Raw genomic sequence first — 24,306 nt, 5'->3', positions numbered from 1 at the left:
AAAAGAAGCCATAGATCTGTGAGAGTGAAGTAACTTTCTGTCTGATTCTCACCTGGATCTTTGGCCGAGATTTCAATGGCTCCTGTTCGTTGGGGACGATGTAAATGTAGAATATTCCAGGCAGAATGAAAATTAAGCTGGGAGCAGATGTGGCACCTAAAAGAAAAAGGATTAGGTGAATTCTGCATATTAATGTGACCGTTAAAATCCTCTACATGGGAAATCTGACTTACCAACGAAGCCGAAGATGTCACGAATGTTGGGCACGAAGACAACGAGCAGATTGACGGCAAAAAGGAGGCACACGGCGATTAAGATGTGACGCATCCAGCTGAAAGGCTCATTGGCGAACAGAAGCTGCTGGACGGCACGGCGGATCTAGAGAAAGACAACGAAGTAAATCAACCAGTAAGATGATGAGGAATTATATGCAAGCAATAACTAATGAGCCAAGAAAACCAGGAAAATGGATGTACCGGGAAAAGGACCACGGGAACGGTCAGTGTCACTGCCACCAGCACGGCCAGCCGAACACACAGCATCAGAGTGTCTTTTTTACTGTACATCTCCAGAAGCTCTGACTGCACATTTGCTAAATATATGTAGATACATACCAGTTGTTAAAACATTTTCAAATAACACAAACCTTGGTACTTTAATGATATATGGTTTTTCGTAACTGGCATGTTTTTTTTGTTTTTTTTTTATGAAGTTCCTCTTACCGTAGAAGGTGAGATAGCCAAAGATGGCAGTCAACAGGTACATGACGAACATGGCCAAAATAGAGATATTAGCAACGTTTTGCATGCGTTTCTTGCTTGGACTGAAATAACAAGGAGACAAAGATGCAATTAAAAAATAAAAATCGTTTTTTAAAGCCAATGTGAATGAACACAACTGCAATTTCAGTCTTACTTTTTGAGTTCTGTGTAAATTGGCAACACTTCAGGGTGACACACAAAAGCAAACGCCATAATGGGAATGGTAAAAGCAGTCTGTGATTAAAATAAAACATAAAATGAACTGATTAATTCACTTGGTTTAAAGTGAACCCAATAATAAGATTTGCAGTTGATATCTCTCACCTGTGGGTTGGCAGTTATAAGTTTAGCTTCACATCTGTCAGCGCTGGAGTTGTATATGCTTTCATTGAGAAAAGTGCCATTAGAGCTGTGTTCAACAGGACACCCTGTGACAAACTTCTTATAGATGACCTAATAAGACACAATGGAGAGAGATGCATTCATCTGCCGCAATGACACATCATGATTAATGTATACTGGTGTCCTGGGTTGCCATATCAATGGATTTTCTTATAGAATTTGGCTACTTTTAAACTGCTACAGTGATTTTCATTGATTTTTTTTTTATTGATTTTTTTCAGTGGTTGAAAGGTTTGATATATAGCAGAAGTTATACTGACTGAAATGTGTTACCAAAATGAGTTTTGTTAGGGAGGGGGTTTATAATGATTACTACTACAGTATATATTGATTTTAAAGCTGACATTGTGTACAACACACAATAATAACTGTAAAATATGTATCTTATGGCATATTTTGAGTTTTGATATTTGGAAAAGGGTCACTGGGATAGTTTTGGACTGTTTTTGGGGCTAGTTTGGCCTGTTTCACAGACCTTGCAACCCTGCTGTTGTCTTTATACTGTAGGTAGATGAAGAGTTGACTTACAGATATGAGAAAGAAGACCATGCAGCTGAGGGAGAAGCCACTGGTGTAGCCAAGATACCCTAAAAGCAATAGTAAAATCAAGGCCATGGGTTTGATTGGGTTCCAAGGCATGTACTGATAAAATATATAGCTTTAATGCATTATAAAAGTGTGGTCACATTAGCAAAATTTAAACAAAATCACAGCCACTAGCTCACACAAAGGTCACTTTTAAACCAAGCAGTTTTCTGTTGGTCAGTGTGGCGATTTCATGTGACCACCTGAAATGATTTGCCTTGGGGAATTTAAAATGTCCTCATTTAAGACATTCAACATAGATGCAAGCGTGTAAATGTTTGTTTGAGATTATGATTATTATGAAATAAAATTAAATAATAGAAGGAGAAAACAAAATGAAGGAATGAAAGGAAATGTGGTAGGAACGTACCTATTCGTTTCATAAATGCCAGGGGAAGAATGACTCCGACACTAACGATAATGATGAGATACCTTCCATCAACGAACCATGCACTGACAAAGAGAACAAAGGTGTTTTGCACAACATGCCATGCTAAATGGAGTGGTAATATATGACTATAAAAAGCAGTCAGAGTGGACATTTGTGTTTCAACTATGTACAAAAAAGGAAAAGGAAATACATTGGGGTTCAAAAGTCACAAATTTGCTTTTTTGATTGGTGACTTAGAAGTAGTACAGAATATATAGAGCAAAACATTTCTTTGTTTTATCTTTTTCAGAACCCTACTACTTTGTTTTTTACAAGTTTGTTTTAGATTTTTAGAATGGTTTCATATTTGAACCCCACTGTATCTGGCACATCAGCATCAGCCTGTTCTGGTACTCACGGGTAGTCATCTGGCAGTTCAAAAAGACCCTCAATAATACGAGGTAACTCTATCTTCACAATGAACAGGTAAGAGGACATTGCTGTTGGATCAAAGGAAGAACACAATTAGTGTTTTAGTGTCGCTGTTGCTGCTCATACTGTATATTACTTTATGCGGTTATCACTGATTTGGATCAGCTGTTATGAGTATAACTACTGAAAGTAATAATGCATTTAATTTTACCTCCAATGTTGTGCACTGTTATAACACACGCTGCTAAGATTTTCCCAGGTGTACCAAATGCACGGTTCCCGAGCTGTTCATATGCACGGATCCCTAAACACGCAAACAAACGCAACGGAAGGTTCAGAAAAAAGTTGAGATGCTTTTTCATGTCATCAGGATTGTCTTTGAAGACATAAAAGAGAAGATGTTTCTCACCAACTACTTCAGCACTCCTCAGAAGCAGGTGGATGGAGTAGGAAGAGAGAACAGCGATGGATATCAACAGGATTCTGAAAACAAGTAACACAAACGATGAAACTATAAACGACAACAGCAAAAAGAAATTTCTGTCATCATTTACTCACCCTCATGTGGAGCACAAAAGAAGATATTTTGAAGAATGTTTTTGCCTATCCAATAAATGTCACTGGGGTCCAAAACAACAGTGAACCCCAATGACTTTCATTGTATAGACTGAAACAATTTTAAAATATCTTTTTTTATGTTCCACTGAGGAAAATCAGACTCATCAATCTGTCTTCTGACTTTTTAGAGGTGCTCATTTAATCATGATCAGGTGGCACAAACTGCAGTTTCATTAGGGATATTACCGTCAGTAGTCAAGTCATCTAACCGCGAATCTCATTAATGACGCACTAGACAAACTCAAGCGTGTTTTTCTTCGTAGTACAACCCACAAAAACCTCTCTGTGATAAAGGTATTGAAAATAAACAATGATGCTTTCCACGAGTTAACGCTTCCCCCTAGTGTGTCTCAAGGTAATTTAATATTGCTGAATGTTATGACTGGAAGGAGTGTTTTTCTTTTAGCAGTTTGAACCTACTAGCAAACTGTTTTTATATAACAAGCTGCTTTAAAAGCCTGTTTAGGCTGGACAGACAGACAGACAGACAGACAGGCTTTGACTTGATTACAGCAGGCTATTTATAACCCTCCCAGGTCTGATCTGTGAGCATAGTACATGTGTGCGTGTCACATTATAGACTCAGAGCGGCGTTAAAGCTCCCTACACAAATAAAACCCGTTCATTCACAAGGATTAGCAATCGCATATGTCCTATCAATGGATTTAGCTGTTTTTGTAGTTTTTATAGCATGTTTGCTTTCAGAACTGAGTGTACTTGACTTATTTAAACACTGGATCAGTAAAGAACATGGTAGTGGTAGGGTAGAAATGTAAATGAAAGAATGATGAATATTTACCAGGGACTCTTCCCTTTGTGTTACACAATACTTCAGGGAAGAAAAACATGCACATATTTGACTGTGTAAGGGTGGATGTGGCTGGCACATGTGTACGTGACAGAGCCACACTGGTGTATGGTGTGTATCTACAGTTTAATGTAGATGGACACAAAGAAGCCTTAAAGGGTTACTTCACCCAAAAATGAAAATTCTGTCATTTATTACTTACCCTCATGCCGTTCCACACCCGTAAGACCTTCATTAATCTTCAGAACACAAATTACGATATTTTAGTTGAAATCCGATGGCTCAGTGAGGCCTTCATAGGGAGCATTACTCTTTCAAGATCCATAAAGGTACTAAAAACATATTTAAATCGGTTCATGTGAGTACAGTGGTTCAATATTAATATTATAAAGCGACGAGAATATTTTTGGTGCGCCAAAAAAAACAAAATAACGACTTATTTAGTGATGGCCGATTTCAAAACAAGCTTCAGGCAGATTCGGAGCATAAATGAATCAGTGTATCGAATCATGATTCGGATCGCGTGTCAAACTGCCAACGGCTGAAATCACGTGACTTTGGCGCTCCGAACAGTAGATTCGATACACTGATTCATTATGCTCCGAATCTTCCTGAAGCAGGAATATTAATATTGAACCACTGTACTCACATGAACCGATTTAAATATGTTTTTAGTACATTAATGGATCTTGAGAGAGGAAGTGTCACTGCTCCATGCAGGCCTCACTGAGATATAGGATTTAAACAAAAATATCTGTTCTGAAGATGAACGAAGGTCTGTGTGGAACGGCATGATGGTAAGTAATAAATGACAGAATTTTCATTTTTGGGCGAACTAACCCTTTAATGTAACTTTCGACATGTAGCTAATAGACTAGAGGGCCTTTAAATGAGTTTTACACACAGCACATTTTTTGTTTATGACATATTATGCTAATACTAATTTTTGCTATCATACCATCAATAATCTTTATTTTGATTATGTATTACAGCACAAATTAACACAAATGTGCATGCATAAGTGTAGTTTGACTTACACAAAAAGGATGATTCCGGTGTTGGCCATGGCGTAAGCCAGTCCCAGAATTCCACTGCCCATAATAGCGTTACTGAGGTTGAAAATTGACATTCCGAAAGAAGTCTTTCCTACGAACTGGAATAAAAGATGAATGATTTATCAGTCATGAACTGTATCTGTTAAACTTAACAGGTTACTTTAGCTTGAATGGTAGTTTCACTTTTTCTATGTATTACCTCTTAAAACAATATTAGGATGGAGTAGTTAGAAATACGTAGAAATACTGTGCATATGATTTCTACTGTTACACATTATAGATAATTATCTGTAGTATGGGGCTTCTGTGTTTGCGAGTGTTTTAATCAGTCTTATAATCAGTTTCACTCAGGCTTATACATTCGTATGAAGTAAATTCTAAAATGTGGATACTCACATCTGTAAACTGAGTTTGAATCTGTCCATTGCTCTTGTCGTGGAGGAACATATCACCCTCTTTTATGTTTTCAAGGCCATCAAATCTGTCAAATATAAGCAAAAGAAATATTGTTTTTTTATGCAAAGTAACAATGATATATTTCATTTGCTTTAGTCATATATATGACTAAAGCAAATGAAATTACCAAAAATACACTAAAATGCTTAAATGAAAGCTGAAAATATAAAAATAAAAGCTATTTATAAAACTATAATAGTATATAAATAATACTAAACCCATATGTATGTATGTAATGTACTGTATATATACATACAACACAATTTACAATACAACGTACATACAATTTATATATATATATATATATATATATATATATATATATATATATACACAGTACCAGTCAAAAGTTTGGAAACATTACTATGTTTAATGTTTTTGAACAAAGTCTGCTCATTAAGGCTGCATTTATTTCATAATAAATACAGAAAAAACAATAATATTGCGAAATATTATTACAATTTAAAATTATGGTATTCTATTTTAATATACTTTAAAATATAATTTATTCCTGTGTTGCAAAGCTGAATTTTCAGCATCATTACTCCAGTCTTCAGTGTCACATGATCCTTCAGAAATCATTCTAATATGCTGATTTGATACTCAGTTATTATCAATGTTGAAAACAGTTGTGTTGCTTAATATTTTTTTGGAACCTATGATACTTTTTTCAGGATTCATTGATGAATAAAAGGTTAAAAAACAGCATTTATTCACAATATAAACCTTTTCTAACAATATAAATCTTTACTATCACTTTTTATCAATTTAACACAAAGAAAAAAAAATGACTGACCCCAAACTTTTGAACGGTAGTGTATATTGTTACAAAAATATTATATTGTAAATAAATGCTGATATTTTTTAACTTTTTATTCAACAAAGAATCCTGAAAAAGTATCACAGGTTATAAAATAATATTAAGCAGCACAACTGTTTCCGACATTGATAATAAATCAGCATATTACAATGATTTCTGAAGGATCAAGACTGGAGAAATGATGCTGAAAATTCAGCTTTGCATCACAGAAATAAATTATATTTTAAAGCATATTAAAATAGAAAACCATAATTTTAAATTGTAATAATATTTCACAATATTATTGTTTTTTCTGTATTTATTATGAAATAAATGCAGCCTTAATGAGCATAAGAGACTTTGTTCAAAAACATTAAAAATAGTAATGTTTCCAAACTTTTGACTGGTAGTGTATATACATTCTCACTGTCTAAAAAAAAAAAAAAAGTGTGTATATATATATATATATATATATATATATATATATATATATATATATATATATATATATATATGTATTTTTTTTTTTTTTCTTTTTCTTTTTTTTTCTAGACAGTGAGAATGTTTTCGGAAGTTTTCTGAGGCCCTCTGGTTGAGAACCACTGATATGCATATGTAAGAATCAGATAACATTAACAGCCAAGCCATCATGCAGAAAGTGAAAATTGATCTAAGATGTGATTTAACGATAGACTATTAACTTTGAGACCGCTGCTTTAAACACAAGTTGATTATGAACTACATATATACTTTCAAACAAAAGCTCTGGTTTAAACTGCAGAGTTTACAGGCTAGAACAGATGACGCCATATCAAATATGACACTTTTGAAAGCATAAACTTCATAATATGATTTGGTCAAGAATGTGAGCACATCTCTGAAGGAAATTTCTGAGATAGTTCCTCATGAATGTGTTGGTGTTGAAACGTACCCGCTCTCCGTACTTTTGTCACGGCTGAGATCATGGTGACCGTTTGACATTTTCTGTACCTCCATTTTAGGCTCCTAGAACACTTGACAATTCTCCAAAGAACGCTGTCAGTGAGGTCAAGCTCTGTAAACACAATCAGAATCACAGAAAAAAGGATTCTGGGGTTAATGATCATTTTATTGAGAACTGAAATGACGGTAAAACATGAATGCTTCATAGAAAAAAAGTGCAGTGTGAAAGCTGTTGAATAAAGCAGTGAGATCAGTGACAATCACTTGCTACATTTCACTTAATAATGTATAACAGGTGCATAATCTTCATATAAATACACAAGGTGGAAGCAGAGGCAGTAATGGTAAAAACATTCCTCAGAGAATAACTGGCCGCTAGAAAGACTCCTACTGGAAAGATTAGTCTTGATATAAAACAGCTGTGAACCGTGTGCGTATTTTACCCCCTCATCATTAAATTCAGACTGATACGTTTGTTGTGGGCAGTATTCTGTAGCTCTGTGTTTTTAGTCATATTTAAAGCTTGATTACCATAAAAAAAGTAAAAATACACTGTAATTTGAAAATGTGGGAGGTGCAATTACATGCAAGTTAAGGCTATTAGTAAGGTATTCTCAATCTAAAAACTAAATATATGTTCAGATCTTCCCAAAGTGTTTTATTAAAGGTCAACTGTGTATGAAAATAAATACATGGCAGAGTATTACGCTATTGTGAATTCAGCTAATGACTGTTTTCACACAGGTTTCCAGAACACTCCCCCTGATTGCCATTAGTCTGGTGAATGGATATCATCACCCCCCAAATTCTTGCTATTGGTTCAGCCATTGTTGTTGTGTCTTATTAGTCATGATGGTCTTGTGCTAACAGACAGCTTTCTCCATGTTCAACAGACCTTTTTGTCTCATTTAAACATGCAAAGCCACTATGAAAATCAACCTACGAATTACCTACTTATGGTCTCTAATATTAAACTGTTAAAAAACATCTCTTTAAGTGCACTTAAGTGGCCTTTTATTTAATTAATAGTATATTATCTGCATGCACATTAAAAAAAAACCTTATGATTGAAATACACTTCGAGCTTATTTTTCACAAGGGTAATTAAGCATGAAGCTAGTGAAACTTTTTTCTTTCTCTCTGTGTGGTTTGAAATTATGATGGACACCATAGATAGGACAGCTATGATGTTATGATTATAAATAAATACCAAGAATTGTATGTGTATATCCTAGCATAAGGCATCTTTTAAGCATTTAAACTCAGTTTAACCAGACTGATGCAACCTTTCGTAAGCTTGACCTCTCTGTACTCTCAGCATGACAAGGAAACATTGTGAAAAATGCACCAGTTACTTGTAGGTCAGGAAATACTTGAGTCTTAATCTGTCTCTCGCATATGGAATGAAAGGATACTTGCAGTTGCCTTAATAGGAAAAATGTCTGTAGCCATTCAGTGCTTTATTAGGTTTTGATGGACAATTCTCTGAATAGTTTTAGTCCTGCCCTGCCAAAAGCGTGGCAAGCACAGCTGGTCATTGTTTAGTGGTCAAACTGTCCAAAATATGTGAACGTGAATATTTTGAGCCATTTTAAAACACTATACATTTAAGACCACCAACACTGTACAATATATTATGTGACTGTTTAAAGTAAGAGCGAGACAACAAGAGATACTGTTCAAGTGAAGTTCACTTTAACTGCGTTCCATCTCCGAATGTCGGTTTCTGTTTGGTTATAATGAAAAATATGTCTATGGAAAAGAGGTTAATGCAGTAGTTACTCTTAACAAACCATCTACTTACTGTCAAAATAAACAACTGGTGTGAAATAAAGCTTGAAATAAGAAAGAGAAGTTAAGCCTGTGAGGCAAGTCTTGACCACATGACTCTTGTCTGATGCAAGACTTTATCTGTATTGAAACAGAATCAGCCTCCCTACACACCCTTATTCAAACACACGCTTTTATTCCAAAAGAAACAGGCTGTTGAGGAAGTACTCACCACTGTGAGAAGAAGAGAAACCTTGTAAAAGTCAAAGTCTCTAAAAGTGTAGCTATGTAGTGTCCAGAGGTCTTCATTCATTCGTTTGTTTCCGTGTTACCTTAGTGAAACTGTTCAGCTTGTGTGCGTACATGTTCAGAGCTCACCTGTGTGGGGGAGGGGGAGGAGATTAACTCCTGCGTGGAGGGATGAAGGATAAGTGGACATGTGTTAAAGACGCTCTGGCACAAGTTAGCTATCTTAACACTCTTGTGCAGGTTAAAAATAGTGAATTTCATAGTTTTGTACATATGATGTAAGATTTATTGTTTAATATGGCTGGGGTTTGTAAAGTTGAGTAAGGGGTTATAAAGTGGGTGGGAGATGGCATTGGGGGATTGTGTTTGTGTGCGGTCCTGGTAAACCAAATGTCCTCACATTGATAGTAAAATCTGTATTTTTTTGACCTTGTAGGGACATTTTTTTGATCCCCACGAGGAACACATCTTAAATCATGCTAAAATATCTTCTTTTTTTCCTTTTCTTTATTTTTGGAAAATGTTAAAATGCATAATGTTTTCTGTGAGATTTGTGTTTATGGGTTATGGGTAGGGTTAGGAGATAGAATATACAGTTTGTACAGTATAAAAATCATTATGTCAATGGAAAGTCCATATAAAACATGAAAACACACCATATGTGTGTGTGTGTGTGTGTGTGTGTGTGTGTGTGTGTGTGTGTGTGTTGTCATAAGTAATGAGATTAGGAGATCAGGGCTTTTTTAAGGTTACCTGCATGTAAGACCTGGAACAACACTATTTGGCATTGCACACTATGTTAATTCAACACTTATAAACACTTGATAAAACACTTCTTTTTGCCCAAATAAAATTTGAGATTCTTTTTGATAGTTTTCTATAGGCCTATGCTGTTTTATAAACCCTGTCACAGGACAATTTATTTTATGTTTTTATAAATACATTGTTTTCTGATTAAATTAGTCATACTATAAAGAAAGTATGTGAAATTTTACTTAAATCAAAGGATTATTTTAGAGATGCACCGATACCAGTATCTGGCCCGTTACTGCATATTGAAATGCTTTGCTACCAAAAATGCCACGCAGCGTGTACAGGGTTTGTGTTCAGACAAAGAAACACTGACAACAGAGCAAACAGAAAGTATTGTGGGGATATCAGAAAAGGATGCCTATGAATTAAATGTATCTAATTAGTAGAATATTAAACAAATTAAATATTCACGCAGCACACCTATAGCTGCTGAGCGCGAGCTGATAAGCGAACATTGAACGTGCAGTGGCACAGACAGGGAGCTTGTTGAGAGCATCCTTTTTTTACAGACATCACTGTAAAGTTTGTAGTTCGATCGGACTTGTCACTGGCAAAGAAAGTAAAACTGCTGCTAACGTTAACTGACGGTAAAGAGTGAGAGAAAGCGAGAGAGAACTTCTGTTGCATGCGCTTGGTTGCTCACTCGGCACATAAGCGTCAACTGGATTAAAACAAAATCATATATGTAAGTGAAAACTTGAACTTTTACATGATTTAGGCCTATGTATAACGAGTGGTTCCCTACATTATTACAGGAAAGCGTCACAGTAATCACATGACGTTTTCAAGAAGTTTTCTGTCCCTGTTGTAAAAAACAGCATATGCTGGTTAAGGTAGATTTTGAAGCTGATATGTTGGTATGAGCTGGTATGAGCTGGTTCATGATGGTCTATGCTGGTCCTATGCTGGTAAAGTGCAGGTCCTGTGCTGGTCCATGCTAATCCTATGCTGGATCATGCTGGTCCATGCTGGTCCTATGCTGGTCCTATGCTGATCCATGCTGGTCCTATGCTGGTCCTATGCTGGTCCATGCTGGTCCTATGCTGATCCATGCTGGTCCTATGCTGGTTCATGCTGGTCCTATGCTGGTCCTATGCTGGTCCTATGCTGGTCATATGCTGATCCGTGCTGGTCCTATGCTGATCCATGCTGGTCCTATGCTGATCCATGCTGGTCCTATGCTGGTCCTATGCTGGTCCTATGCTGATCCATGCTGGTCCTATGCTGGTTCATGCTGGTCCTATGCTGGTCCTATGCTGGTCCTATGCTGGTCATATGCTGATCCGTGCTGGTCCTATGCTGATCCATGCTGGTCCTATGCTGATCCATGCTGGTCCTATGCTGGTCCTATGCTGGTCCTATACTGGTCCTATGCTGGTCCTATGCTGGTTCATGCTGGTCCTATACTGGTCCTATGCTGGTCCTATGCTGGTCCTATGCTGATCCGTGCTGGTCCTATGCTGGTCATATGCTGATCCGTGCTGGTCCTATGCTGATCCATGCTGGTCCTATGCTGGTCCTATGCTGGTCCTATACTGGTCCTATGCTGGTCCTATGCTGGTCCTGGACCAGCTTAGGTATGCTGGCACAAACCAGCATACCAGCTTCAAATTCAGCCTAAACTTGAGTTCTCTTTCTCATCTTCTTGCACTTGAACGCACAAATTCACACAAAATTAGGTGAAAATGCCTGTATTGGCGAGTAGCCTATTATTGTGAAATATAGTCTGTTAGGTCTTAAAGGGTTAGTTCACCCAAAAATGAAAATAATGTCATTTATTACTCTCCTTCATGTCCTGGTCCTATGCTGGTACACCCGTAAGACCTTTGATCATCTTCAGAACATAAATTAAGATATTTTTGATGAAATCCGATGGCTCAGTGAGGCCTCTATAGACAGCAAAGCCACTGAACCTCTCAAGATCTAGAAAGGTACTCAAAACATATTCAGTTCTCAAAACAGTTCATGTGAGATCAGTGGTTCAATCTTAATATTATAAAGTGACGAGAAAACTTTTTCTGCCCCAAAATAACGACTTTTCAACGATATCTAATGATGGCCGATTTCAAAACACTGCTTCGAATCTTTTGTTTCGAATCAGTGATTTGGAGCGCCAAAGACACGTGATAGAGGCGTCACTGAGCCATCGGATTTCATAAAAAATAACTTAATTTGTGTTCCGAAAATGAATAAAGGTCTTACGGGTGTAGAACGACATGAGGGTGAGTAATAAATGACATTGAACAGTGGAAGTATAAGAAGCTCCAACAATACATTTTAACAGGCATTATTAGGTGTGAAAATATACTAATGAGATTGTATGGATTTATATGAATTAGTTATGAACTGCCATGAGATTGTGTTGGTTTGGCGGGAATAATTGAAATTCTACTGTTGGAATTCTAGAAAATTCAATATAATAGGGACATTTTGAACTTAACAGCATTAGCATACAAGAATGCATTAGTGAAAATATGCATAATAATCACAGTGATTAGGATGCCAATCATGAAAACAGCACATGTATTTAGTGTTCAGTAATGCTTCATTGGACTTCATGTACTTTCAATTTATATAAGAACAAAAGTATACATTTTTAAAGGAATATTAAAGAAAAGAAGGGCAGAGTATGAAAGAAGTATTTCTCTCACTCACATACTCAAGGCGTTATGCCATTGTTTGCAGACATGTGGCCATTTGGTCAAAAGTGTTTACTTTTAGCTAATCAAGAGATTAATATTAAAAATGTTGTACGATTGTCGTCATCAAACAGGATGTTCTCACACAAAGACTAGCATCAGACCGGAACTAGCTTATATGACTCAGTCATATACATGTGGCCCTCACTCAGAATGCTACTGTTGCTGTGCCTTGTTGGTTAAAATAAAGTTTTACACAGGAGTCAATACACTACATTATAACATCTAATAGTCTGTTCTTTTTATATGAGAGGAAACGTCATATATTATTTTTATTAACTTGCCTAAGACGTCATATTCTAAAAAATTCAGTTGAAGAATATCAGTGATCCACCTCAAGATACACACTGGAAAGCTTCTGCCAACATTCACTGATATAACCGGTCACAGAGTACCATTACGTCTTGTTAAACACCTTTATGACAAAGTGGAACTAAAATGGAAATGTAGTGCATTGTATAATACTCAACCTAACTCCATTCATCACTTCAACCTCAGTTCACTCCACATCCTGTACACATTGCACGTGAAACTCATGTGAATCTGTAGTTTGTGTTTGAGTATGAGGTAGAAAATGTTTAGTGATGAATATCCCAATTCATAATCCATATCAACTATGCAAGTCATTATGACTAAGGAATATTCCAATATTAAAAAAGTGTAGAAAGAGTCTAGATATACACATACTAATATCTACAGTGGCAGTATGTATGTGTGAAATACATAATATACAGTGATTCTCCTATGATTAAATGAAGAAACAGTGTAAATATCCATGTGAACCTACAGACAATTGTGTGATTGTTCTCTGAACTGCTTGTCATGAATTATTGCTGCTTTCAGCTATAGCTGCCATGTGCCACATGGCTTAGGTCTCCCTACTTCCTTCTGACGTAGTTGAGAGAAGATCTCATGAATGGTGACAATTAATCAAGAAACAGATGAATTATTAACTAGTAAATCTATGTAAAGAAACCATATGACAACTGTTATTTTGGACTGATACTGTTGAGAGAATATTTGAGAGATAATATAGTCTTCTTACCTTTTTGACACTTTAATCAATAGTCTTCAATGTAGACAACAAATAGATCTTCTAACAGAGAAAAATTATGGTTTGATACTCCCAGATGGTTCTTTAGTGTGTTATCTAACACAGACAGATGGAGTGAAAGGGAGAGAGAGCTTGAAAGACAAAAATGTGCTGGCATCTACAGTTGTAAGGGAAGTTTTTAGCCACTCCTTCAAACTGAAAAAGAGCGCGACTTTTGTCCCGCCTTGTTTTCATGATCTCACTTCTCTTTCTTTCCCTTTGTGTAGGCTATATATGTATAGCTATAGTTTAAGAACAGCACTGTCCCCAGAAGTGAGCTAAATCTGACAAAACCTCAGGTTTTAGGGTTTGGGTTTTGTTGTGTTCTGTGAATTATTGTGCTACTGAGTATGGTCGCTAGAGGGGAGTAAAACCTAATAAGAAACCTAGAGAGGTGATGAAGAAATTGAGTTAATGTTTACTGATGCTTCCTACATTAAAGACAACCGTTTGGAGTTATCTTTTGTTTTCATTCTTTTTTACATCTTACAACATCACAAATTGGCGACGAGGATACCCCGCACTGCAGTTTTATTTTACTGTTGCTCTCAGAATGTCTGTTAATGTTCCTGCGCCAGCAATGTTTTTTCCCTGTCCGGGGGAACCAAAAAATGCCTTTTGACATGTGGTTCTGTATTTTTAACAACTACTTGCTAGTGATTAATGCGACGGGATGCTTGGCCAGACGTCCGCAAAAGAGCCACGTTACTCCATTGTTTTGGAACAGAGGGACAGCGGATATTTTACGCTCTATTAGATACAGGTGACACTTATGCTTCTGCTGTCAGTGCACTAGAGAAACATTTTACTCCAAAAATCAACGTTGTTGAACGCTATGCATTCAGAAAGCAAGCTCAATTTCCACATGAGACTATTGCACAATATGTAGCAGCCTTGCATGCTCTTGCAGCTACCTGTGGTTTTGAGGACAAATCTGTTGACATTATACGTGATCAACTACTGGAACGCTTGTTGAGTGACATTATTAGAGAAAGGCTGTTACTGGAGTCAGACCTAACACTGGACACAGCTGTAACTCTTGCAACACAGATGCAAGCTGCTGCTGATCAAGCCAAAAAAAAATGATTTCAGACAGAGGTGTTTCGGACAAGGGAATTCCAGTACAGACTGTGCACTCTAGATCACACAAAACTACAAACAGTACCACCGCTCATCTAAGCCACATGCTGCAGCCACTTCTTCTCCAGGTAGATCTTGCTTTAGGTGTGGCTCTGACAAGCATTTAGCCAACTCCACTTAATGCCCTGCTGCAAATGCCCTGTAATAAAAGGGTCATTTTGCTTGTGTATGTCGTTCTGTTTCGACCAGTAAAGTACACGAGGTGCAGTTACCTGATGTGACTATATTGTATACGGGCAACACTGATGAATATGCTCTAAAGAGACTGTTTAGCAATGCCACCATTCATACACCTGCCTCTGCTGCCCAGGAGATATGACTTACTGTAGATACAGGCTCTGCTGTCTCTATACTACCACACCATGTCTATAAACAATATTTCAGCTCCACCCCCTTGTCTCCACCTTCTGCTAGACTGGTGACCTACACACAGACACACATTCCAGTACTTGGAATCAGTACCAGTACTGATGTCTCCATGCCCCAGGTGTGTGTAGCGGATTCGAGCACTCCAGGCACATTCTTCGTGGTAGAGGAAGATACTGCATTGCTAGGTATGGACTTAATTAGCAGCTTGTATCTCTGTATAAATGCTGATATGATTACCACCTCCGATGCAACGCCAGCTACTCCTGTTCTGTCCACAACCACTACTGAACCTCTCCTCCACCTGAGATTGGGTGTGTGAAACAGTTCGTACACAAGGTCAAAGTTGATCCTACAGTCCAACCTGTGTGCCAGAAACTGCTGCGTTTACCATTCGCAGTTAGGGATGCTGTCTCAACTGAACTCGATCATCTACTGCAGGCTGGCATTATAGAAGAAATTGATGCCTCTGCTTGGGTTTCTCCCATTGTAGTTACAAGAAAAAAGAATGGAGGCATACGAATGTGCACAGACCTTCGTGAACCAAACAAGGCTGTGGTCACTGACTGCTACCCTCTGCCACACACGCTGATGAGCTTCTCTCCAGCCTGCGAGGCGCTACTCTTTTCTCTACTATCGACCTGGCCAACGTGTACTACCAGTTGCCACTTCACAAGGACAGTAGATACATTACGGCCTTCATTACACACAAGGGCCTATTTAGATTTTGCCAGGTTCCATATGGCCTGCTCCGTCAGCTTTTCAAAAGATGATGGCAACCATTCTGGAAGGGGTACCTGGTGTCCAGAACTATCTGGATGATCTAATAATTTACGGTGCCACTGCTGATGAACATGATCAGACTCTCCATACTGTCCTGCTAAAACTCAAAGAGGCTGGACTGGTTCTGAATGATGAAAAGTGCCATTTCAGAAAGACCACACTCCGCTTCCTTGACCATGTCATTACCGCAGATGGTATTTTGCCTGACCAAGAGCACGTTAATGCAATACTTCAAGCTCCTGCACCATCTGATGCCGCTGCCTTATGATCCTTCTTGGCCCTTGTTTCATGGTACTCTAAGTTTATTCTGAATTTTGCAACGGTGGTGGCTCCCATGCGTGAATGTGTCAACGATAAAGAGATTTTCACATGGTCTGCAGCTGCCCAGACCAATTTTGATGAGGTCAAGCAGCTCTTAGTGTCCAGCTCTGCCTTAGCTCTGTACAACCCCTCCCTACGCTCAGTGATTTCGACCGATGCCTGTGATTATGGACTGGATGCTGTGTTTGCCCAAATTCAGCCAGATGGTACAGAGAAACCAGTAGCTTTTGCTTCACGTACACTTAGAATGGCAGAGCATAAATACTCAATCATGGAAAAAGAGGCACTTGCATGCGTGTGGGCTACAGAAAAGTGGCGCACGTATTTGTGGGGCAGACGCTTTACTTTGCGCACGGACCACCAGGCACTCACAACCTTACTCACTACCAAAGGAATGAACGGCTGGATTGCGCATTGCCCGCTGGTCGGCGCGTCTGCTTTGTTTTGACTATGATGTCGTTTACAAACCAGGTTCACAAAACCATACAGCAGAATGCCTTTCACGTCTTCCTCTGCATGTGCCAGCGGATCCTTCTTCAGATGTGGAACCTGAACTTGTGGTTCTGATTTCTTCCACACTGAGTTCCCTTCCGGTCTAAAAATTTTTTTTAGAAAATAATTGATGGTTTCTCTAGATAAGACCCTTATTCCTCATCTGGAATAGTGTAGAACGCTTTGAAGCTGCACTGAAACTGTAATTTTGACCTTCAACCATTTGGAGGCCATTGAAGTCCACTATATGGAGAAAAATCCTGGAATGTTTTCACCAAAAACCTTAATTTCTTTTCGACTGAAGAGAGAAGGACATGGACATCTTGGATGACATGGGGGTGAGTAAATTATCAAGAAATTTTCATTTGAAAGTGAACTAATCCTTTAAGACCAGGGGTATACACCATAACAAGACATCTGTGTACTACCCTGCAGCCAATGGAGCTATTGAGAGGTTCCACCATTCTCTGAAGGGCTGCATACAGACAGCCATCCTGCAGTCACAGCCTTGGAAGGAAGCTGTGACCAACTAGCTTCAAGTGTATTGTGCGACACCTCATGCCACTACCTCAACCTCACCTTATGAACTGCTCTATTGACGTAAAATGCGAACCAGACTGGACATTTTGCCCATTGCTCCTATGTCGAATCTGTCCATGACACTGTGGAAAGGAAACAAGCCAAGATGAAACTCTACACTGACATGAAGCGGCATGCACATACCCGTCTCTTCCTCAAGGGGAGAGAATGAGGGTCAGAATTCCTTGCTTAGTCCCTAAAGCACACTGCAGATTCTGGAATGTCACATGCTTGGCTCATTCTCGGCAGAATGCACCTGTAAGTGGAGGTCAAGTTGATACACCAACTTGCACACAACCCATTCAGGGTACTTCTCTGAAACAGCCACATATTAGATTCAAACCTAAGTGGCACAAAGACTATGTAATGTAACTGATTGAGATTTGAAGGGTTAAGAACAGTTTTTAGTTGAACCAAGCTATAAAAGAAATGTACTTTAAAAATTGTTCTGAGATTCATGAATGTGAAGACTTTTGACTGCCATATGTTAGTTATGTTAAAACAGATGTCACCTTCTTTTGTAACTACAATTACAGCCTTTATTGCAATAATTTAATATTACGAAAAGTATCCAGTTACTGAAGTAGTGTTCTTAACAGAGAGGGAAGATGTTGTGTTCTGTGATACTGAGTATGGTCGCTAGAGGGGAGTAAAACCTAATAAGAAACCAAGAGAGGTGAGAAGAAATTGAGTTGTTGATTTGCTATGGTAATGTTTACTGATGCTTCCTACATTAAAGACAACCGTTTGGAGTTATCTTTTGTTTTCATTCTTTTTTACATCTTACAACATCACAGGTTTGTCTGCTGTCATTATAATTATTATGAAAACTTGATTATTAGTGACTATTGTGAACATTTAAATTTCTCAGAATTAGTGTTGGCATAATGTGGCACTTTTTTGCTTTTGTAAGGCAAAGAAATGTCATGCTTCTGGCATGGAATTTCAGAGGAGCTCATTTACTTGGAATGTAACTTTTCCCAGGTGTGTCTTGTTAGATTGTTTGCCCTTGTGTATTTAAGCCCCATGTTTCCTGTGTTTTTGTCAGGTCTTGTCCTTGTAAGGCTGTTTGTTTGGTATTCCTGTTATAATTTGAAATATTATTTTCATTAACTCTTACTCTGCATTTGGATCCAGCTCTCCCTTGCTTCTGAGTTTCACCAATGTTGCAATTTTTAACTCCACTACATTTATCTGACAGCTTTAGTTACTGCTACTTATTTTTCAGTTTTTTTTTTTTTTTTTTTTTTTTTTCATACCATCCCTGTCAGTGTCCACTGAAAACCATGTGTCTTCAAATAAGGATTTTTTTGTTATGAAAGATTAATGTGTTCCTTTATGGTTTGAGAGAATTATCCTACTTAAGCTAAACCAACTATTAAACCCCAAATTAAGTTCTAAGACTGCCCATTCAAGGAAAAACTTATACTCTCTACCTGGATATATTATATTATAAAATGTTTCAGTGATTGCAGTTGTTTGCCTTGTTTGTTAAACTATTGACCAAACTTCTTTCTTAGGTTAAATTGAGCAATTGCTGGTGTTTATTGATATTCACTTGTGCATGCTTTTGTGAATGTAACACAAGATAACATAAAGAATTCTGACCATATAAACATGAGAACAAATTTTATTTTAATGCACATACAAGTGTATTCTACTGTATATTATGGCAGCAATCTCTTCAAAAAACACAGATCATATTAATGCGCAATACAACAAATATATAACATGGGCCTATTTATACAACTATAAACAAAAATGTACTATAAATATAGTCAACGTAGAGTACAGTAATTAGTGCACATTATGCATTAATATTTACAGAACATTGCTACACATATACTGCTGCTGCTATCTGTCCGAGTGAAACCTATTCAAACAGGTTAACAGTGCAGGTTTGTTTGGAACTATTGAAGGCTACATGAACCACAAGTGTGGCAAGCAGTTTTTGAGACTTCAGGATTTTCCCATTCATAGTTTTCAGTCACGTGACTGGCATGCAGACTGGGCAGGCAAAACATCAATAGAACTGCATTACAGGCTTGTCAATTTTCCATGTCAAAAGAAAAACAAAAATATGTGAATAAAATACATGATCTATATCCAGCACCTGCTGCAGTATTTCTATAACTGAAAACAGTGAGATTTTCTAAAACGCTTAATGTGAAAGACATTTAAAGTGCCTTAATGTACTAAAACAGTGCTGTTAAAAGACCAAATACAGTATACACCTTATTGATGAATGTTATATACAGGCAAGCAGATGTGTGTTTTCTTTATAATGGTTTTCTATGGAAATATCGAGAAACATTTACGTGTGCTCAGTTTATATTCTGGTTTCATCTGCTTGCCTGTACATCTATGATTCATCAATAAGGTGTATATTGAATTTGGTATTTTAATTTTACTGTCTTACTTCATTTGTACAAACCGGGCAGAAATCACTGGCGGGCAATGGAGGAAAGCCTTGTGTTGCCCTCCAGGTGGGCGTTCCTATAAGTGAGTGACATCATGTGAATACTATGAATTCAGGTAGAAAGGACTTGGTTTTGGATGCCCAAAATAGCTGCCCGGAGGTGTTGCAAATATGGCCACTGAGTGAACAGTCTTTTCTTGAAGGTGATTTTGCCTCCAGCTGACTGAAAACTATGAATATTGGATGCATAGAGTGGCTGGGAAACATCAGGCTGGATTCAAGACATTTTTAGTAATCGCCATTGCATTTTGGTTTTTTCATGTTTCTGACATATAGACCTCTTCAGCCCAGAATCAGTCAGTTTGTGTTTCTTTTTTGGTCATTTGGTCATATGTGATGAGATTTCATGTGTTTTTGCAAAGTAAGAATTTTGACACGCCAGGCACATCTTCAGGGCTTTCATCTGTATCATCACAGATGTCACAGAGGAACTTTATTCTGTGACGAGACTTTCCTTGGAGAGTTGCACAACCTGTCTAAGTGCTGTGATGATCTTAAGGCCAGGTCTTTTATGTAATGTTTCTTCTGCTTGAGGGCAACTGGAGGAGGACACAACTGAAGAAAAAGACAAAGAAGCATTATTTAGAATTCACTCATACATTCAAACATTAAAACAAGAAAAAACTCATCAAGATTCAGGAATTATTTCAGGCTAGGAGCAGTGTCATTTTATGTTATTTTATGATGATACATTTATCACATTGTTATTTTTCTTTCTTTTGTTTACTGACAAAATAGAGGCAAATCCAGACTCTTTCTTCTGGCCTTGGTTGGTTTTGGTAATGTTGATGAAGATTCATCCATTGCTCTCCCCTTCTTTAAGCCTGTTCATAGCAAACACAATATTTCATTTCACTGCATGAAACATGACCAGCGGATACAAGATGTCAAACATATTTTCATCCATCTGCTAGCAACCAAACATGTTGTTTGGGTACAAAGTACACACAAGTACAACACAGATTTTATTCAAATTAACACATAAAGGACTAGTTTTTAGAGTGTTTATTAAAACTGAAATTGATCACAAAATCTAACTGTTCATTCTTACATTTTTAAGCAATTACAGATAATTGCAAACACACGGGGAAAGGAAAAAAAATCAAGTAACAAAACCACAATTAATCTCATCCACAGATAGGGCAGCGCATCATATGTTATAAATATAAATAAATACCAAGAATTGTATGTGTATATCCTAGCTAGCATAAGGCATCTTTTAAGCATTTAAACTCAGTTTAACCATACCAATGCAACCTTTCATAAGCTTGAACTCTCTGTACTCTCAGCATGACAAGGAAACATTGTAAAAAATGTACCAGTTGCTTTATTAGGTTTTGATGGACAATTCTCTGAATAGTTTTAGTCCTGCCCTGCCAAAAGCGTGGCAAGCACAGCTAGTCATTGTTTAGTGGTCAAACTGTCCAAAATATGTGAACATAAAATACCAAAACTTTATTTTAATTTTGAGCCATTTTAAAACACTATACATTTAAGACCACCAACACTGTGCAATATATTATATGATTGTTTAAAGTAAGAGCGAGACAACAAGAGATACAGTTCAAGTGAAGTTCACTTTAACAGCGTTCCATCTCTGAATGTCTGTTTCTGTTTGGTTACAATGAAAAATATGTCTATGGAAAAGAGGTTAATGCAGTAGTTACTCTTAACAAACCATCTACTTGCTGTCAAAATAAGCAGCTGGTGTGAAATAAAGCTTGAAATAAGAAAGAGAAGTTAAGCCTGTGAGGCAAGTCTTGACCACATGACTCTTGTCTAATGCAAGACTTTATCTGTATTGAAACAGAATCAGCCTCCCTACACACCCTTATTCAAACACACGCTTTTATTCCAAAAGAAACAGGCTGTTGAGGAAGTACTCACCACTGAGAAGAAGAGAAACCTTGTAAAAGTCAAAGTCTCTAAAAGTGTAGCTATGTAGTGTCCAGAGGTCTTCATTCATTCGTTTGTTTCCGTGTTACCTTAGTGAAGCTGTTCAGCTTGTGTGCGTACATGTTCAGAGCTCACCTGTGTGGGGGAGGGGAGGAGATTAACTCCTGCGTGGAGGGATGAAGGATAAGTGGACATGTTTTAAAAACGCTCTGGCACAAGTTAGCTATCTTAACACTCTTGTGCAGGTTAAAAATAGTGAATTTCATAGTTTTGTACATATGCTTTATGCTGATCAAGTGCTGGTCCATGCTGGTCCTATGCTGATCAAGTGCTGGTCCATGCTTGTCCTTTGCAGCACAGTAGCAGCACAGTAATCATATGATGTTTTCAAGAAGTTTTCTGTCCCTGTTGAAAAAAACAGCATATGCTGGTTAAGGTAGGTTTTGAAGCTGGTATGCTGGTTTGAGCTGGTTTATGCTGGTCAAGTGCTGGTCCATGCTGGTGCTGGTCCTATGCTGGTCCTATGCTGGTCCATGCTGGTCCTATGCTGGTCCATGCTGGTCAAGTGCTGGTCCTATGCTGGTCCATGCTGGTCAAGTGCTGGTCCATGTTGGTCTTATGATGGTCCTATGCTGGTCCATGCTGGTCAAGTGCTGGTCCTATGTTGGTCCATGCTGGTCCTATGCTGATCAAGTGCTGGTCCTATGCTGGTCCATGCTGGTCAAGTGCTGGTCCTATGTTGGTCCATGCTGGTCCTATGCTGATCAAGTGCTGGTCCATGCTGGTCCTATGCTGATCAAGTGCTGGTCCTATGCTGGTCCATGCTGGTCAAGTGCTGGTCCATGCTGGTCCTATGCTGGTCCATGCTGGTCAAGTGCTGGTCCATGCTGGTCCTATGCTGGTCCATGCTGGTCAAGTGCTGGTCAAGTGCTGGTCCTATGCTGGTCCATGCTGGTCCTATGCTGGTCAAGTGCTGGTCCTATGCTGGTCCATGCTGGTCAAGTGCTGGTCCTATGTTGGTCCATGCTGGTCCTATGCTGATCAAGTGCTGGTCCATGCTGGTCCTATGCTGATCAAGTGCTGGTCCTATGCTGGTCCATGCTGGTCATGCTGGTCAGTGCTGGTCCTATGTTGGTCCATGCTGGTCAAGTGCTGGTCCTATGCTGGTCCATGCTGGTCCTATGCTGGTCCTATGCTGGTCCATGCTGGTCCTATGCTGGTCCATGCTGGTCAAGTGCTGGTCCTATGTTGGTCCATGCTGGTCAAGTGCTGGTCCTATGCTGGTCCATGCTGGTCCTATGCTGGTCCATGCTGGTCAAGTGCTGGTCCTATGCTGGTCCATGCTGGTCAAGTGCTGGTCCTATGCTGGTCCATGCTGGTCCTATGCTGGTCCATGCTGGTCAAGTGCTGGTCCTATGTTGGTCCATGCTGGTCAAGTGCTGGTCCTATGCTGGTCCATGCTGGTCAAGTGCTGGTCCTATGCTGGTCCATGCTGGTCCTATGCTGGTCCATGCTGGTCAAGTGCTGGTCCTATGCTGGTCCATGCTGGTCCTATGCTGGTCAAGTGCTGGTCCTATGCTGGTCCATGCTGGTCCTATGCTGGTCCATGCTGGTCAAGTGCTGGTCCTATGCTGGTCCATGCTGGTCAAGTGCTGGTCCTATGCTGGTCCATGCTGGTCCTATGCTGATCAAGTGCTGGTCCTATGCTGGTCCATGCTGGTCAAGTGCTGGTCCTATGCTGGTCCATGCTGGTCCTATGCTGATCAAGTGCTGGTCCATGCTGGTCCTATGCTGATCAAGTGCTGGTCCTATGCTGGTCCATGCTGGTCTTTTGATGGTCCTATGCTGGTCCATGCTGGTCAAGTGCTGGTCCTATGCTGGTCCATGCTGGTCAAGTGCTGGTCCATGTTGGTCTTATGATGGTCCTATGCTGGTCCATGCTGGTCAAGTGCTGGTCCTATGTTGGTCCATGCTGGTCCTATGCTGATCAAGTGCTGGTCCTATGCTGGTCAAGTGCTGGTCCTATGTTGGTCCATGCTGGTCCTATGCTGGTCCATGCTGGTCCTATGCTGGTCCATGCTGGTCAAGTGCTGGTCCTATGCTGGTCCATGCTGGTCAAGTGCTGGTCCTATGCTGGTCCATGCTGGTCCTATGCTGATCAAGTGCTGGTCCTATGCTGGTCCTATGCTGATCAAGTGCTGGTCCTATGCTGGTCCATGCTGGTCAAGTGCTGGTCCTATGCTGGTCCATGCTGGTCAAGTGCTGGTCCATGTTGGTCTTATGATGGTCCTATGCTGGTCCATGCTGGTCAAGTGCTGGTCCTATGTTGGTCCATGCTGGTCCTATGCTGATCAAGTGCTGGTCCTATGCTGGTCCATGCTGGTCAAGTGCTGGTCCT

The 24,306-nt window shown here is 38.9% G+C and overlaps 1 protein-coding gene across 4 annotated transcripts in view; it reads right to left on the bottom strand.

Moving 5' to 3' along the window:
• The window catches only part of slc38a5a (solute carrier family 38 member 5a), a 31,847-nt gene that overhangs the window by 2,682 nt on the left and 4,859 nt on the right, over positions 1 to 24,306 (bottom strand). The window contains exons 1-16 of one of the 4 annotated variants that reach the window (XM_048209944.1): positions 13,805 to 13,995; positions 9,231 to 9,406; positions 7,218 to 7,340; positions 5,428 to 5,512; positions 5,014 to 5,129; positions 2,960 to 3,033; positions 2,762 to 2,854; positions 2,537 to 2,618; positions 2,119 to 2,201; positions 1,692 to 1,750; positions 1,086 to 1,214; positions 916 to 995; positions 723 to 823; positions 477 to 592; positions 234 to 378; positions 53 to 156 (exon numbers count right to left, since the gene is read on the bottom strand). In XM_048209944.1, coding sequence (XP_048065901.1) covers positions 53 to 156; positions 234 to 378; positions 477 to 592; positions 723 to 823; positions 916 to 995; positions 1,086 to 1,214; positions 1,692 to 1,750; positions 2,119 to 2,201; positions 2,537 to 2,618; positions 2,762 to 2,854; positions 2,960 to 3,033; positions 5,014 to 5,129; positions 5,428 to 5,512; positions 7,218 to 7,282 — 1,332 coding nt within the window. In that variant the 5' untranslated portion in view covers positions 7,283 to 7,340; positions 9,231 to 9,406; positions 13,805 to 13,995. Of the gene's footprint in view, positions 1 to 52; positions 157 to 233; positions 379 to 476; positions 593 to 722; positions 824 to 915; positions 996 to 1,085; positions 1,215 to 1,691; positions 1,751 to 2,118; positions 2,202 to 2,536; positions 2,619 to 2,761; positions 2,855 to 2,959; positions 3,034 to 5,013; positions 5,130 to 5,427; positions 5,513 to 7,217; positions 7,341 to 9,230; positions 9,407 to 13,804; positions 13,996 to 24,306 lie in introns of those variants that run through there. The other 3 variants (XM_048209942.1, XM_048209941.1, XM_048209943.1) reach the window with 3 other exon arrangements.

Source organism: Megalobrama amblycephala, linkage group LG12, assembly GCF_018812025.1.
Source record: "Megalobrama amblycephala isolate DHTTF-2021 linkage group LG12, ASM1881202v1, whole genome shotgun sequence".
NCBI lineage: Eukaryota > Metazoa > Chordata > Actinopteri > Cypriniformes > Xenocyprididae > Megalobrama > Megalobrama amblycephala.
Note: the sequence above shows the minus strand (reverse complement) of the source record. Positions and strands in the feature narration are given on the sequence as shown.